At 37.3% G+C, this 15,510-nt stretch overlaps 1 protein-coding gene across 1 annotated transcript; it reads left to right on the top strand.

The window, feature by feature from the left end:
• Positions 1–695: 695 nt before the first annotated feature.
• Positions 696–15,493, top strand: LOC145271005 (nuclear valosin-containing protein-like). The gene is made up of 9 exons (XM_080126568.1): positions 696–876; positions 2,924–2,997; positions 4,841–4,890; positions 6,284–6,386; positions 7,457–7,541; positions 9,368–9,892; positions 10,649–10,733; positions 11,261–11,325; positions 14,821–15,493. The coding sequence occupies exons 1-9, from the start codon at positions 796–798 to the stop codon at positions 15,031–15,033; spliced, it is 1,281 nt and encodes a 426-aa protein (XP_079982694.1). The 5' UTR covers positions 696–795; the 3' UTR covers positions 15,034–15,493.
• Positions 15,494–15,510: the final 17 nt, after the last annotated feature.

Raw genomic sequence — 15,510 nt, 5'->3', positions numbered from 1 at the left:
ATTGTTATTATTTGTTGCTATTCTTATCGGCCAACCTGGGCCGTGCATTGTAAACAAAAATCCATTTCAAACTGAACTTTTTCAAAACTTAGTTCTTCTTCAAAGTGACAAGAATGCCGACACTCGACCGTATGTAGTGGTCGCTACATCAAAACAGCAAATTAGTGACGACCACTAGACCACCGATTCAAAGAGCTGGAACAAAGGAAGCAGGGAACAGAACACATGCAATAATAATATTTATAGAAAAGACTGAGACAAGTAACATCACGTCTGTGTGTGAGAGGGAGAGAAGTTGCAGAGAAAACTCTATGAGAAGCCAAGACCTGGAAGGGTGGACATTCTAAACATAGCAAATATCACAGCCTGATAGATAAAAGGCCACCAATATGGTCAAACTAATTGTCAAGGACGTATCATCGACTTGTATGAGCAACATCTACTTGAGTTGTGTGTAAGTTAGTTAACGAATTAAAAAACAAATATTAATTCGTGATAAACCTGTTCTTTCGGCAGCCTGTAAGATCTCATACAGACAGAAGGAGTGAAGAGTTGTATCAGCTGTGCGTCGTATTTTGCAGTTGAGATGTTCTTGATTGTAGAATGTAGAGTGTTGGCAGTGTGGCATTGTTGCCTCTTGTTTTTTTTTAAATCACAAATACACATAGGATGAAGACAATTTTTAATAAGGGACATAATCTCGGCTAACACCGTCAAAGGGAGATAATTTTGCTAAAACAACCTATTTGATTTTATTTATTTTTCTAAATTTATACGATCTTTTCCAAATTTAGGATGAGTTCAAAAAAGAAATCCGGTTCCAGCAAAGATTCTTTTTATTTAGCAGATGCCAAACTTATTCCACGGATTCGGCAGGTAAACAACGCCATTTTTTTTTTAAAAGAAAACATTTTTATTTTTTTAAATTTCTAATCGTTTCTCGCGATCACCAACTAAAAATGCGAACACGTGTTCTCTTGCACATGTTTCGACATTATCAATAAGGATGTTTTCTTTTGTGTATGAATTCATTTATAAATGAGAGTTCGTTCTTTTCTAGCATAGTGGCTCTTAAAAACAAAATAAAACCGCGATGCTTTTATTTTGTTTTTTTTTTTGTATATTCACAATGACACTTACTTAAAAAAAAAAAAAAAAAAAAAAACACGGAAAAATCGGGAAACACTATTGGGACGGAATTTCGAAAATCATAATCCGGTACTAGTGCACTTGCTGATTGATCAGCGCTATTTTTTAAAATCGTATTTCCAATTTTAATAAAAGTTTTATGATATGTTTTTTTTTATTCAATTGTAAGGTTAAATTATACAATAGGTACAAAATACCCTCCCCTCCCCATGTTAAGAATGGCTTTTTAAATAATAACGTTAATATTTCAGCACGGATCAATAAGTGCACTAGTACCCATAATCCTGAATTTCACATGAAAAGAATCGTATCTACGTATTCCTCGTATTTTTAAGATGATTATATCCAAAAATTACGAAAATCGATAAGGTAGAAAATTATTTATTAAAGAAAATAAACAATAGACTTTGATGAAAACGATCGTAAGACACAGGAGAGTTCAAAAGGGAGGTAATTTTCCGTTTTGTTTAAACAAGATAGCAGCAATTTTTCTCCTGCTAACACGATTAAAGTTTTTTTTTTAATAATTCAGTAATATTCAGGTAATTTCGACTGTATAATTTGGAAGGTGGTACCATTGTAACTTATTAGAATTGACAAGAAAATCAGTTGAGACCATTGTTTTTTTTTTTAAATCTGAAAACTCACTTTATCGACTACAAAATCTCGTGCCAATTCTGTAGAAGCACCGAAAGTCTATACAGAACGAAGATGTCATATTCCAAAAATCACTTAAACCGATCCATTAGTTTTTTTAAACTAAGAAAATCCAAATTTATGATTTTACTACTAAATTGTTATTGAACATAAGGCTGATAATGCTTATTAAGAGTCGACAGATCAAGTTTTTTTTATGTAATTGTTTTAAGCAAAAACGAGGTAAATATACAGATACGCTACAACAGAACACAGACCACTCTAATTTGTTTTTATATAGGTAATTGAGGTCGCTGACAACGAATCTGATAGTCAAACTTGGGGCAAATTTACCGTTTGCATGGTATTAACCCCTGAACCCACGAACTACTTTCCACTATTTTGTAGCTTCCGTTTACGTTACGAGCGCGGTGTTCTGTTGTAGCGTATCTGGATATTTACCAAAAACAATATTACGTACTTAATTGTCATGGCGAAAAATTTTCGGCGAAAATAGTAATAATCCAAAAATGACGAAAAATCAATGAGTAGAAAGTTATTTATAGTTCTAAGCAATTAAAAAAAAATTGGGTAAAATTGCGTTTTTCGGTGCAAGTCTATAAATGATCCACAAGTAATCTTTTTTACTATAAAAATCTGAAAAAAAATCTTTATAATGTACGTACTTGTCACTGCATGAAGATGTCATATTCCAAAAATCACGTAAATCGATCAAGTATTTTTTTAATTTAAGAAAATCAAATATTATGCAACATTTTATCGAAGAAAAACTTCACTCCATCTTGTTTTTGAATGATACACTGCTAGCGACACCTATTGGGAATGTTTGGAATATAAGATCAGCAAGGGGCAGACAATCGACTTTTCACACTATAGAAAAAAAAACTTGGAAAATTAAGACATTTATAAGTTTTTGAGGATGTTGAAAATGAAAATAACGTTTAAAATTCCAGCAAACGAGTAGTTTCCAAGATATGAAGAAATGTTAGTTTAAAGAAAGTGAGGGATCACTTTTCTATAATAATTTAACGTATAATGATCACTCACTTTATGGCCACCACTAGTAAATGTAAAGCCCTGAATATGATAATGATTTCTGTTTCTTTTGTTTCGACAGTATTTGTCTAGTCATGGAAGAAGCAAAAGTTTTAGTGTTGGCACGATGGCCAGAGATCTGCAGTCGTCATATGGGTAAGCGAAAATCAAACTTGAATTTTTTTAAATTTTTTTACCATACCAGCGTATTAGATTCATCCTTTTTTTTATTTTTTTACATAGGAGTCACCACTTATCAAGGTCCAGAGGCCACTCGAGGATAAGGGTTAAAGAGTGCACATTATCAGAATCATAGTAATCGTCAGTAGTGGAGATTTGTTAAATTTGTTAACTTAAGTGGAACGGCTCATCAAGAACTTGTTTGCATTAGACTTGAAGATGGCCATAAATGATGACTCCCAAGTTAAAAAAAAAAACAAAAACAAAGGAGGGGTGGGGGTGAATCTGTTACGCTGGTATGGTCATGTGGAATGTGTTCCAAGACCTTGAATCTTTACTTAGTGTTTTTCCTTTTTGAAAACTACCTCCGCAATTTCCGGGACTATACTCTTGTGGGAACAAGATGTTTTTTTTGATTGGAATTGTTTCATTGTACCATTGATTGGTTTGGCGTCTCAAATTATCTCTTGCAAAAAAAAAAAAATGCTTATTTTTGCTTGGTTGATTATCTCCCTTATGTAAAATTGTTCATGAACTCCTTTAGCGCCTCCTTTTAGGTGACGAGCTGCATGCCTAATCATTGAAGACGTCGCTTTAACATGACAGAAATTTAAGATTGAGATGTTGGCAAAGAATGCGTTTAGTCCTCTCCAATTGCAAAAACTTAGACACCAGGGTCGGAAAATGGGATTGAGAAGTCAGTGATCCCGAAGAGGGGCACTCTGATCTGCAAAAAGAGTCTGGACAGCCCTGTCGGGATTCTCCGGTAAGAGCGCCTCGGTGATTAGCAATAAACCAGCCGTTTCTCAAAGAGAGAAGGCAAAGCTTGGAAGGGTGGACCTCTTAGAACTGCACAGAACTAAACTTCTACTGCAAAATCGTATCCGGAACCGTATCATTACAGGAATGGTCTAATCTCTGTTGGTTTTGGGGGCCCAGCATAAATCAGTTTAATATGGAGGCAATTCAGACCCTCTCTCAAAAAGGAGGGGCAGGGAGGCACTCTGGAGTAGGTAACTACTGGGAAGACGGCCGAACAAAGACGTACTCTATTTTCATCGAAGCCTGACGTCATGTGTCAGTAAAAATAGGTAAGATAGAAGGGGTCCATTTAATCATGGCCGTATATCTGAAATTGAAAATTGTGAACCTGTGTTGTTGTCGTTATTATTGGCTCACAAGGAGCCTTCACATAGTTTCTCCTTGAAAACAGCCTGCGCTGTTCCCTGAAAGCTGAGTGACAACATGTCAGCACTCTCCATCTCTTTTGATAAGATTTGCAAATAAATTTGCATTATCCCAACAGCTGCTTACCATCGATTTCTCGTTGGCAGCGGCTATTGGTCTTCACTGGAATTTGAGTAGCTTTAAGCCTCCTCAAGGTTCCAATCAACAGAAACCAGATCATTACAGGAATGGTATGATCTCTGTTAATTCTGGGGGCACAGGATAAACATCCCTAGCCGAGGTAAGGTGGAACATGGTCAGCAAGATGCGACAGAGATATTCTTGTTAAAGATTTCCAGCTTCTGCCGATCAGCCTCATTGACCCTCATGCGTCTTTCAAACTTTTCTATTCAAAGTCAATCTTTGCTATTCGCACAGATCACCCGCTAGTCGTTGTTAAAACCTTAGTTTCCGCTAAATCAGCCACGGTCATTGTCTCGCTACCATAGACGAAAATCAGCCAGATGACAGGTAATTTGTCGTTATGATTTTTCCGACGTTTATTGTTTTGATTCTAATATTTGTGGCCAAGCGAAATCGTAAAATGCAAAGTACCTAATTTATTTTTATTTATACATTTAATTTTTTTCAGAGATTATAACAGGAAAAAAAGGACTGCATTCTTGAAAAGTGTCGAAAGAGGTTAGTGGTACATTTCCATTTTCTTTTTCTATCAGGATACGAATTGCATTTTTTGTAAATCATTAAATTTTTTTTATTTTCATCAGGATACGAATTGCACGCACTTTTTGTAATTTGAGGTGTGTGTTGAGCAAAAAAAAAAAATAAAAAGTGGTGGTAGGTAGGCAGGCTTGAACCCGTGACGCGAAGGCGAAAAAGAAAGTCGAGGTGTGTGTAAGGGTGTTAATTGAGCCAAAAAAAAAAAATTGATATCAACCTAGAAATTTCTACGATTCAGCGCGGTACCTAAAGCACCTAACCTTCCGGTGATCTGGCAAGAACCGATGTGTCAACGTGATCTGTACACACGTGTATTTTTGTGAGAATATACTTTATTTCCTTATAATATATACTAATCCTTATTTAAGAAGCTCAGTGTAATTCCAAAAGGACATAATGTAAACATGTTATAAGGTATTTACAGCTTCTTTTCCAATTTTCGGATTTTTTTTCATGGATGAATTGTTGCTATTTCTTCTGATGAGTTAAGGGCAAAATAGATTCACTGATTGATATAATAATTAAGTGATTGATTTTGTGTTACGAAACACATACTCTCAAGAATTGCATAAGTCAACTTTTTCTTTTTTTTTTTTTTTTTTTTTTACAAGGTGGTCACCACTTATCAAGGCCCGGAAGCCACTCAGAGATAAGGGTTATTGCATGTACAGTACGTTAGTGTTGGAGATCTGATAAAGTGTCTTACTTAAGGGGGCAGTTCATCAGGAATTTGTTAACATTGGACTTGTAGACATCCAGGTTGTAGTCAGGTGGGAAACAGGCAACCGGAACAGAGTTCCACAGGTGTGCACTTCTAAGAAAGAAGCCTTGTTTATGGAATCTACGTTTTGATTTTGGCACAGATAAAGAGTGGGGCAAATTTTTGACAGTGGTTTCAGCTAGACGGGTGAGGGAGGGGGACCAAAGATTGGAGCTCAGACAAGCACCTGCCATGGTAGTAACGATAACACAAAGACAGGCTCGCAAGAAAGAGAAAAGGGCATCACCCAGTAGGCCACGGAGCCTATTTTGTACTCTGTCAAGGCAGGATAGGCTGTTTTTAGCAGCTCGTGCCCATGAAACTTTTGCTGTCCTGTTTATTATTTAATCGTTTACTTTACTAATCGTTTTCTTGTTACGAGTACTTTTACGGGTCTGTGTGTTTATCACCGTTCTTCCATATACGGGCGTGGGTGTGTCTGCATGCTCTTGCGTGCAGTTCACTGTTATATGTGTGTGTGTGTGTGTGTGTGTGTCAACATTTTTTAGCTTTTCTATTTATCTACCACTTACCTAACTTTATGAATATAGAATTATCTACTTTTTTAAATTTGTTTTGAATTCTATTGCGTAGCCTACGAAATCATTTGTAAGGATGAACCATCTTCGGAAGAGGCGGATGATTTTACGAGTCAGTTGGAAAAGAAGCACATTGCTAGTAAGAAGAGTGGTTTCCGGTAAGTATTACTGGTTATTGATTGATTATTACTGATTATTGATTATTTTAATAAAATAACTCTTTAACACTAGCGGGACCTGTAGAAATTCCACAGGGGACTGCTTCATATCTAATATATTGATGTTGGCATTCTGTAGATGTTCAGCGTGAATGGAGACGCCCTGATATTATTGTAGCTCTTTTGTTAAAACTGCAAAAGTGTTTATACATCGGGATTAGTGGCGCCAACTAGTTAAAAGTACTCTTTTGGCAAGCATGCATATAAAGAGCACTTTTTTTTTTAGTCGGTGCAATTACCCCTGGATTTGGTGCAATTACTCCGAAGTACGGTATGTAAATAACAAAGCGCTGTTTGCAATTTGTTTACATTGGACTTGCAATTTGTCATTTTGCAGAGGGAGGCAACTCTCGTTTACTAAGAGATTCGTTTACGTTTTCATTAAATTTTTGAGCGAGCAGCTATGGAACGTCGCAGACTGAGACACCAACGAGCGGCGACCACTCATCATCCAAACTCAAATCCTGTCTTCCCGTGCTCTATCTGTGTAAAGCAGTGTAGACGACGCATCGGGCTTCACAGTCATCAACGGAGACATAGAGTCAATTTTTAAAAAAAAATGGAGACATCGTCATCCACATGGATGGTTGGTTGTTTTTGTTTTACGGCATATCAACGTTTTTCAGGTTATTTAATGCCGAATCTAGTTATTTTGAGGAACGATTATTTAATGGAGTATATTTGTTTTTTAAGTCGGATTCTATTTAACTCATAGTTAGGACCCTAACAGGGTCAGAGTGGACCTGGGAGCAATGGCAATTAAAGGGTGGTTCCACACTCCCCAAGGCCCGCAAGGTGGCGGCCTCACCATCAGATATAGTTTTAGGTCATATCCAGGACCCCAGATGGATGGACTATCATAACTAACTAGCTAGCTTGTCCAATCAAATAACGACACTTTGTTACTGCAATACGATCAGGGGAAAAAAAACGTTATCTAAATATCTATCCAGTTATGTGTGAACTTGAAATTCTGATCTGATGTTTGGTTTTCCGTCTTCCTTCTCCAGATACAGTGAGGATTGCATCGATGCCGAAAGCGACACAACGGAGAAAAGCTTTTCCTCTGACAACGCTGATTACGTCATGTACAAGGTATTCACATTTTAACATCGACATTTCTTTTTGCGTTAACATTTCTTTATTGACTACGTGTATGTCTATGCAGTAGAACCTCGGGATACGGTGGCCCTAGGATACGTTGTTTTTTAGTTTACGATGTGGAATACAATGTTTTTCAAGCCCCTAGTTACGGTATTTGCCCCGCCTTACAGTGTTATTTATAATGTTATTTGATTATATACATGTGTATTATATATTGTACTGTATTTTGTGTTGTAATTTTTGATATGTACTTTTTTTTAGCCTCCACCATACGGCGATTTCACCTTACGATTCCAACCCGCGAACAGATTAATGCCATATTCTGGGGTTCTACTATATATATATACATATATATATATATATATATATATATAACTTCTGATAAATATATTATTTTCACTTTGACTTTCCATGTCTCACTGACTTTAGCAAATAGGGTGCATACCTTTATAACTATTTGCTAATATTTTCACTCCTCTGATGAGATGGTAGACATCGAAACCCTATAGGTTAAGGAGATAAACTTTCTAAAACATTCTTTGTCTTGCTTAGAATAATAAAAATTCTTTGATATGAAACTCAACCACTTCATTTCATTTCAATGAGAGTTTTTTGAAATTCATTGAATTACAATTTAATATATATATATATATATATATATACACACACACACAGACATACATACATACATGTAGCCAGCATTGTATAATTGAAGAAACATATTTTCACATATATATATTACTAGCAAAAGTACCCGTCGTTGACTGGGTTCAAAAACAGCCTACAGAAAATGGACTCTGATTTATGAAAGTATGATAGGTTATCAAAAGGAAGGGTTGTAATGAGATAGCTTCGAATTTGGGGGTATCAAAACCAAAGCAAAATATGATGAAAGTAAACATAAAATAGATAAACCCCATAATTTGTTATACCATACCTGTTCACACTGAAACACTTATCACAATATTCTGTGGATCTATATTAAAAAACCTTGTTAAACTTTGTGACATATTTCCATTCTATGGAGGTCAAGCGCAAACGAACACCCCATAATTTTATTATACCATATTTCTTCAAACTGAAACATAATTATCAAAGTATACTTACGCAGATAGATATGAAAAGTCTTTATTAAAGTTTGTGCCTATTTCCATTCTATGGAGGCGAGGCGCGAACGCAGACCCTACAATTTTATTATACCATCCCTATTTAAGTTAAAACATACTTATCAAAGTATTATTATGTACATCTATATCAAAAACACTTGTAAACGTTTTTTTTTTACTTTTTAAATTTTTTATTTCCATACTTTGTGGACCAGGCGCGTATGCAGACCCCACAATTTTAATGAATCATCATTATGCCAGATCAAACATACCCATTCCTGTGTCTCGATACATCATTATATGTGATCAGTTTTCTATAATAGTCAACCATATAGGAGCCTATTCGTGACCAGACACAACACAGACGTTCAGGTTTATATTATATTATATATATATATGGAAATTTCTCCTTTTATATATACCAATCCTTTAATTTATGAAGCTCAATGTAATTACAGAGCATATAACAAATAAATGACAAAAGTCTATATTCCAAATTTTAAGATGTTCACCATCTTACCATTTATTAATGCTTTATTCTGGAGTTCTACTCTCTATATATATACGTATATGTATGTCTGTGAATATATATATATATATATATATATAAATTATTTACTATAATAATTTTTTCCTGAGTTTTTATTTTTAATTTAAAATTTTTTTTTTATTTCTCATTTGCTATTCCTAACGTTTTCGTATTTTCCGCAGGACACAAACGCAATGAACAACTTCATGACCTCCATCTACCAGAATAACAAAAAGACGGAAAAATCCAGCAACGTCATGGAAGTACCAAATGAAACAAACGTTTCAAAACCGACATTACCAACCTCCACGCCTTGCAAGCGGGTTTCGTCTCCGGCCCCATCTCCGACCCTGTCGGTCCCTTCTGCTCTCACTGGCATGTCTAGTTCCTCGAAGACACCATCCCATCCACCCAGCCCTCATCACAAACCGTCTCTCACCCCTTTGTCCACACCAGTCGCCTCTTCCACTCCTTACATAATGAACCACTCTCCCATACATATGGCTTCTAACAACAAAAAATCCAATACTAATCGTTCTTATTTGGCAGATGATGTAAATTTGACCAAAAACAAAATGGTGGATGGAAATCGACTGAAAGCTTACGATTCCAAAAGGTTCTCAGCTCATGATGTAACCCCAACTCAACCGAATGAGAGGAGAAAGAATGCGACATCAGACGTTGTCTCTGCCGTGAAGGCGTCCAAGGTTGGTATAATGTTCGGATTTCTATTACTTTGATCTTATAGTTTCGTATACATTCATGTCATGATTGTTGAGTTCCTTTGACCTCATCCCCCTACCGTCGATATCTCACTAATCGTAATTTTGCACGTGTCGCTTTCATGCAAATTATTATGATTGATAAGTATTGAAAATATTTGAGGATTTTGCTTCTGTTTCTGAATTTTTGAGATGAGGATTTGTTTTTTATATTATTTGGATTCTTTGGACTGCTGTTCTCATCTTGAATGTTATGGTTTATATAATCTCTAACCTTCACGTATGTCTTGTCGGATTCTGTAATCTTTTTGTCGAACCCTGGGAATCTTTCTATCGAACTTTGGGAATCTTTCTGTCAAACTCTGGGAATCTTTTTGTCAAACTCTGGGAATCTATCTGTTTAACACTACATTCAGATTCAAGTTTCTTAACAACAGCATCAGTGACAGTTGTTGCTGGTATGTATCGGACGACTTTTAGAAATTAACTTTGAAAATAACCTATCTCTGGCCAGGTCTTAATTTATCCATCTTTCTTAATTGATCCGTTTGCACTTAATGATCACAACTTGGATTTTTTAAAAATTTTACACAAACATTAGTCATGGTAAAAGTAAATTTTTCACTTGTGAAAGGGGGACCCCACATGCTCAGCTTGTTAATTCTTATCCTTCAGGTTAGAGACAAGTGGTGAATTCCAATTAAAAACAAAGCCACTAATACTGCTTATTTATTTTTTTAGGATGCAGATATTCCATCATCAAAAAGACCGAGATTGTCAGAACGTTCACGGCAAGAACAACCAGATAAAAATACACAAAGCAAAGGTAGGTTTTAAGATTAACTCTTAATAAAACTCTTTAGAGTAACTTTCAATTTGCATCTTAAAACGGTACACTTATATCCAGTCTATTGCTAAGGTCGTTGAACAAATGATTGGATCATTTTATCGCTCCAGAAAGCACCCAACTCCAGATACAAGCCTATATCTAAAATTTCAAGTGTGTAGACCCCAAATTGTCGAAGGAGTTTGGTAGGGTTGTCAACAGTCAAATTGTTGAACTTTGACCCCCTTAACAGCTTAATTTCTGGCCCAAAACCAATCACATAGATTTTCCCAAATCTCAGTACCCTGTATATCAAATTTCGAGTCTGTAGACTAAAAATTGACAGAGTTATTGCGTAGGGAAATGTACACAGACACGTTCACTTTTATAGATATATAGATTTGGCTTGTGTAAATTACATGATAAAATATTTGCTCTACTAATAAGAATTTTAGTATTGAACACTATCGGAAATATCTCTACTTTATTATTGAGTTTTAATTTATGTTATTTTTGTCTTTTTTTAGAGTTTGGATTTCAGATTTCAAGTACAACTTTTGCTGATGTTGGAGGTAATGAACAGTGTTTATTGGTACGTAATTATTTTACTTATTTCCATCTTTCTAGCTGCTTATATATATATCTGACTTTTTCTCCTTTGATCTTGAGCAAATGGTACAATGGGGAAAGCGGTGGCTGGTTACTTTTAATACATCTAAAACCAAACTTCTATCTTTACATCATCAACACTCTGATCCCTATCTGGCATCAATTGAAATGAATGGCTCTCGTCTTGGGGAGGCTCCATGTTTTAACAAACTTCTAGGCTTGACCTTTACTCCTGATCTGAAATGGAACACATGCATCAAATCCATTGCCAAGGCCACTGGAAAAATGGTAGGATCCTTCTACCGCTCTAGTAGATATCTCACTCCTGATGCAATTCTCTACCTATATAAAAGCCAGGTACGGCCAACGATGGAGTATTATTGCAACATCTTTTTTTTTTTTTTTTTTTTTTTTTTTTTATTCAATTTTCACTCCAAACAAGGCACAGTGCCACTTTGAAGCAGGGGGCTACTATTAGGGACTTAATTAGCTGGGTCATTATGAAGGGAGAAGAGTAGAAAGATGTTTGTTAACATTACACTTGAACTTCTGCATATCATTGCAGTTGGAAAAGCAGAATCCCGGAAGGGAGTTCCAAAGACCAGCAGTTCTGGGGAAGAAACTATTGGAGTAAAAGGCTTTCTTGCACCTAGGGATCTCTACTGTAAAGGGATGAGACCTAGTAGCTTGTCGGGTTTGTCGGGGGTAGTTACGTCGGGGAGGTACAAGTGTTTGCAGTTCGTCAGAGCATTCACCATTAAAGTATTTGTAGAACAGGCAGAGGGATGCCACAGTTTGTCGATGGGACAGAGGCTGAAGCCTAGATGACAGTTTAGGACCTATCAGGTTGGCGACTCTCTTTTGAACCCTGTCCAGGAGCGAGAGACAAGCAGCAGATGCACCAGCCCAGATGTGACAACAGTACTCCATACATGGGCGAATGGTTGCCTTATAGAGGTATAGGATACTGTCAGGCATAAGTAGTTTTCTAGCACGGTAGAGGGAGCCAACCTTCCTTGCAGCAGCCTTGGCAATGCTCTCAATGTATCTATTCCAGTTCATATTCCCTGTAAACGTTAGGCCGAGGAGTTTAAAAGAAGTACTTTCAGGCAATGTGTTCTTGGCCATTGCTATTGGTGGTAGAGAAGGTTTCTTGTAGTTATTGAAGGAAACAAGCTTAGTCTTAGCAGCATTGAATGTGACCGACCATTTTTGTCCCCATTCCACTACGGATTGGAGGTCATCCTCTAGTGTTTCTGCCATTTCCTTGGATATGTGTTCATTTGTTATAGAGAGTGGTGTCATCGGCAAATATACCCATCTCCAAAACAATTTTATCAGGGAGGTCATTTATGAATATCAGGAATAATAGAGGTCCAAGGATAGACTCCTGAGGTACTCCCGCATTTATGTCATATTGTTTGGATGTACGACCGTCGAGGACAACTTTGATTTTTCTATTACTTAAGGATTTAATTACTTTATGAATTCTTCCAGTGATTCCATATGATCTAATTTTCCTTAGGAGACCATCGTGCCATACCCTGTCAAAAGCCTTAGATATATCGAGGGCTACCGCTCTACCCTCCCCTGTTTTATCCAATGAACGGTATATACGTTCAGAAACTACAGTTAAGATATCTGCTGTTGAACGGGCTTGCCTGAATCCATATTGTTTGTCAGTCAGGAGTTTAGCAGCTGTTAGGTGCTGGACTAGGGCTTGATTAACTAAGGACTCAAATATTTTGGCGAAAAGCGGGAGGAGGCTAATGGGGCGATAATTTAGTGGGTCAGTTCTTTCACCAGAATTCTTGAAGACTGGTACTACAGAGGCAGTTTTCCAGCAGTCGGGAAAACAAGATTCGTTAAGGCATTTATTGTAAAGTTTGGAGAGAACTGGAGCAACCACGGCAGAGCATTTTTTTAATAGCACAGCCGGGATGAGATCTGGTCCACATGCTTTTGAGGTGTCTAGGTTTTTTATAATAGCATGTACCTGAGAAGGGGTGATTTTCAAATCGTCTAGTGTGGCGTCTGTTCGCAGAGGAAAATCAGGGAGTGAGTGGTGTACCGAGTTCAGTGTGGAGTTTGAGGCAAACCGACTGGCAAGCAGATTAGCCTTGTCAGTTGCCGTGCAAGCAACCTCATGATTGTTTGTTAATGGGGGAATAGTTGACTGCCCATTATTAACTACGCTTAACGATGCGCTTTCTGGTGGTTTCAGAGTAATCTGTCTTAGCTGTCTCTATCATTCTCTTACAATTATTTCTAGCTTCTATAAACTTCTGTTTGTTTGAGCTGGACTTATGTCAGTTGAATCTGCGGAACGCATGCTGCCTTTGACATATGGCAGCTGCACAAGCAGAAGTAAACCATTGGGGAGAGTGGGGCTTGCTATAGAATTTCCGTGCGGGAACATGTGTTTCAATAGCAGTTTTGAACCATTCAGTGGTCTCATTTGCACACTGTTTCGCTGGAAGAGTAAAGATATTTTGCCATGGGGCATCTCTGATGAGCTCCCTGATGGCTTCCCAATCAGCCTTTTTGTAATACCTCGTTGTTTTGAGTAGTGGGTCTTCAGTTTTAGGGCGAGAATTTAGGCTGATTTTTACCATTATCACAGCGTGATCAGCATTTCTGAGTGGGCTGTGGGCATTTGTTATACAGTCATTGGGAACCGTTGTCAGAAAGAGATCTAGAAGTGAGGCATGTTGATCGTGCTGGCCTGGGAAACGTGTTGGAAATGTAACCAACTGAGATAGGGAATGGGATAAAGAGAAGCTATGTGTTGCGCTACCAGCTACATCTGTGTGATTAGAGAATCCTAGCCAGTTACTGTGGTGGACATTGAAGTCACCAAATACATGTATTTGTGCGCTAGTATCGAGGGAGAGTGCTATATCTATGCTGTCTGAGACTTTGTTTATTAGGGTACAGTCTTGGTTTGAGGGAGAGCGGTAGAGAAAATACAAGTAGCTAATATTGTGTTGCATATTTAGTCTGAAGCACATAAAGGCCTGGTCCTCTGATTCTAGTTTTATTTCTCTAGTCAGGGGGAGGGTGTTACGAATATAGACTCCAAGTCCATGCATATGTCTGTCCGAATCCTTACGGTAGAGTGGGAGATAACTAGGCATGTTAAAGTGGTTAGAGGGAATGGAGGAGTGAAGGTTAGTTTCACTTAATGCTAAGATATCCGGGGTGTTTACAAGGAGAAATGACTCAACATCATCTAAGTTAGTTCTAAGCCCGCGGATATTAGTAAATGCAAGCCTCAAGGGAGGAGGCAGGAGATGCTAGAAAGACCTTATTATGCCTTGACAGAGTTTAAAACAGACTTCGTAATCTAGTGGTGGATGCCCTTTTCTCTTTTAAACGTTTTATTTGTAACACAACTTGTTCCCAGGTAACATCGGACCTGTACAACTAAATATAATAAGATATTTTTTTTTTTTTTTTGTTATTTTCATCTTTCTAGGATATATGCAAAATTCTGGTCCACATGAAACATCCAGAGATCCATCGTCAGCTGGGTGTCACTCCTCCACGAGGTCTTTTACTCCATGGACCTCCAGGCTGCGGAAAGACGTTACTGGCTAATGCCATTGCAGGGGTAAAAAAAAAAAATCACAATCTTTGTTTTTTAAATTTTTTTAACAGGCAGGAACATTTCCAGCGATCACCACTTTGAAACATCTCTGCCTTATTAAAAACGCGTAGGAACACGACGTTGTGAATGTGACCACACGCATGCATAAAAGCAAAGGAACTATGTTTACACTCCGTCGCGCTCGAATACGGTGATCAGTCCCGAAGAAGCAGGCAGGCACTATAAAGACATTTACCTGCCAATACCAGACCACTTTCTCTCCAAATTTTCAAGTGCAACACGTCATCATGAGACATTAATACACCCAGCATGGTTTTATGTGGGTCGCAAATTTGGAGTCGGCTTTCAGCTGTCATGTTTGCTGAATCTTCTAGATAGTTTTTATTTTTCGATAATTGTTGAGCATTTGTGCATTTTAGATCTGGAGGACACTTTTTTTCTTGACTGGATAGAGGTCCTAATAGCGAGTTACTATCCAGTCATGGCTGATGGAACAAGAACATGCTACCCCTATGAAGTAAATAAAGGGTTCCACTTGAAATTATGTCCAAATTCCTG

The sequence above is a fragment of the Euprymna scolopes genome, chromosome 46, assembly GCF_053919585.1.
Source record: "Euprymna scolopes isolate OS-2025 chromosome 46, ASM5391958v1, whole genome shotgun sequence".
In the NCBI taxonomy this organism is placed as follows: Eukaryota; Metazoa; Mollusca; class Cephalopoda; order Sepiida; family Sepiolidae; genus Euprymna; species Euprymna scolopes.
Note: the sequence above shows the minus strand (reverse complement) of the source record. Positions and strands in the feature narration are given on the sequence as shown.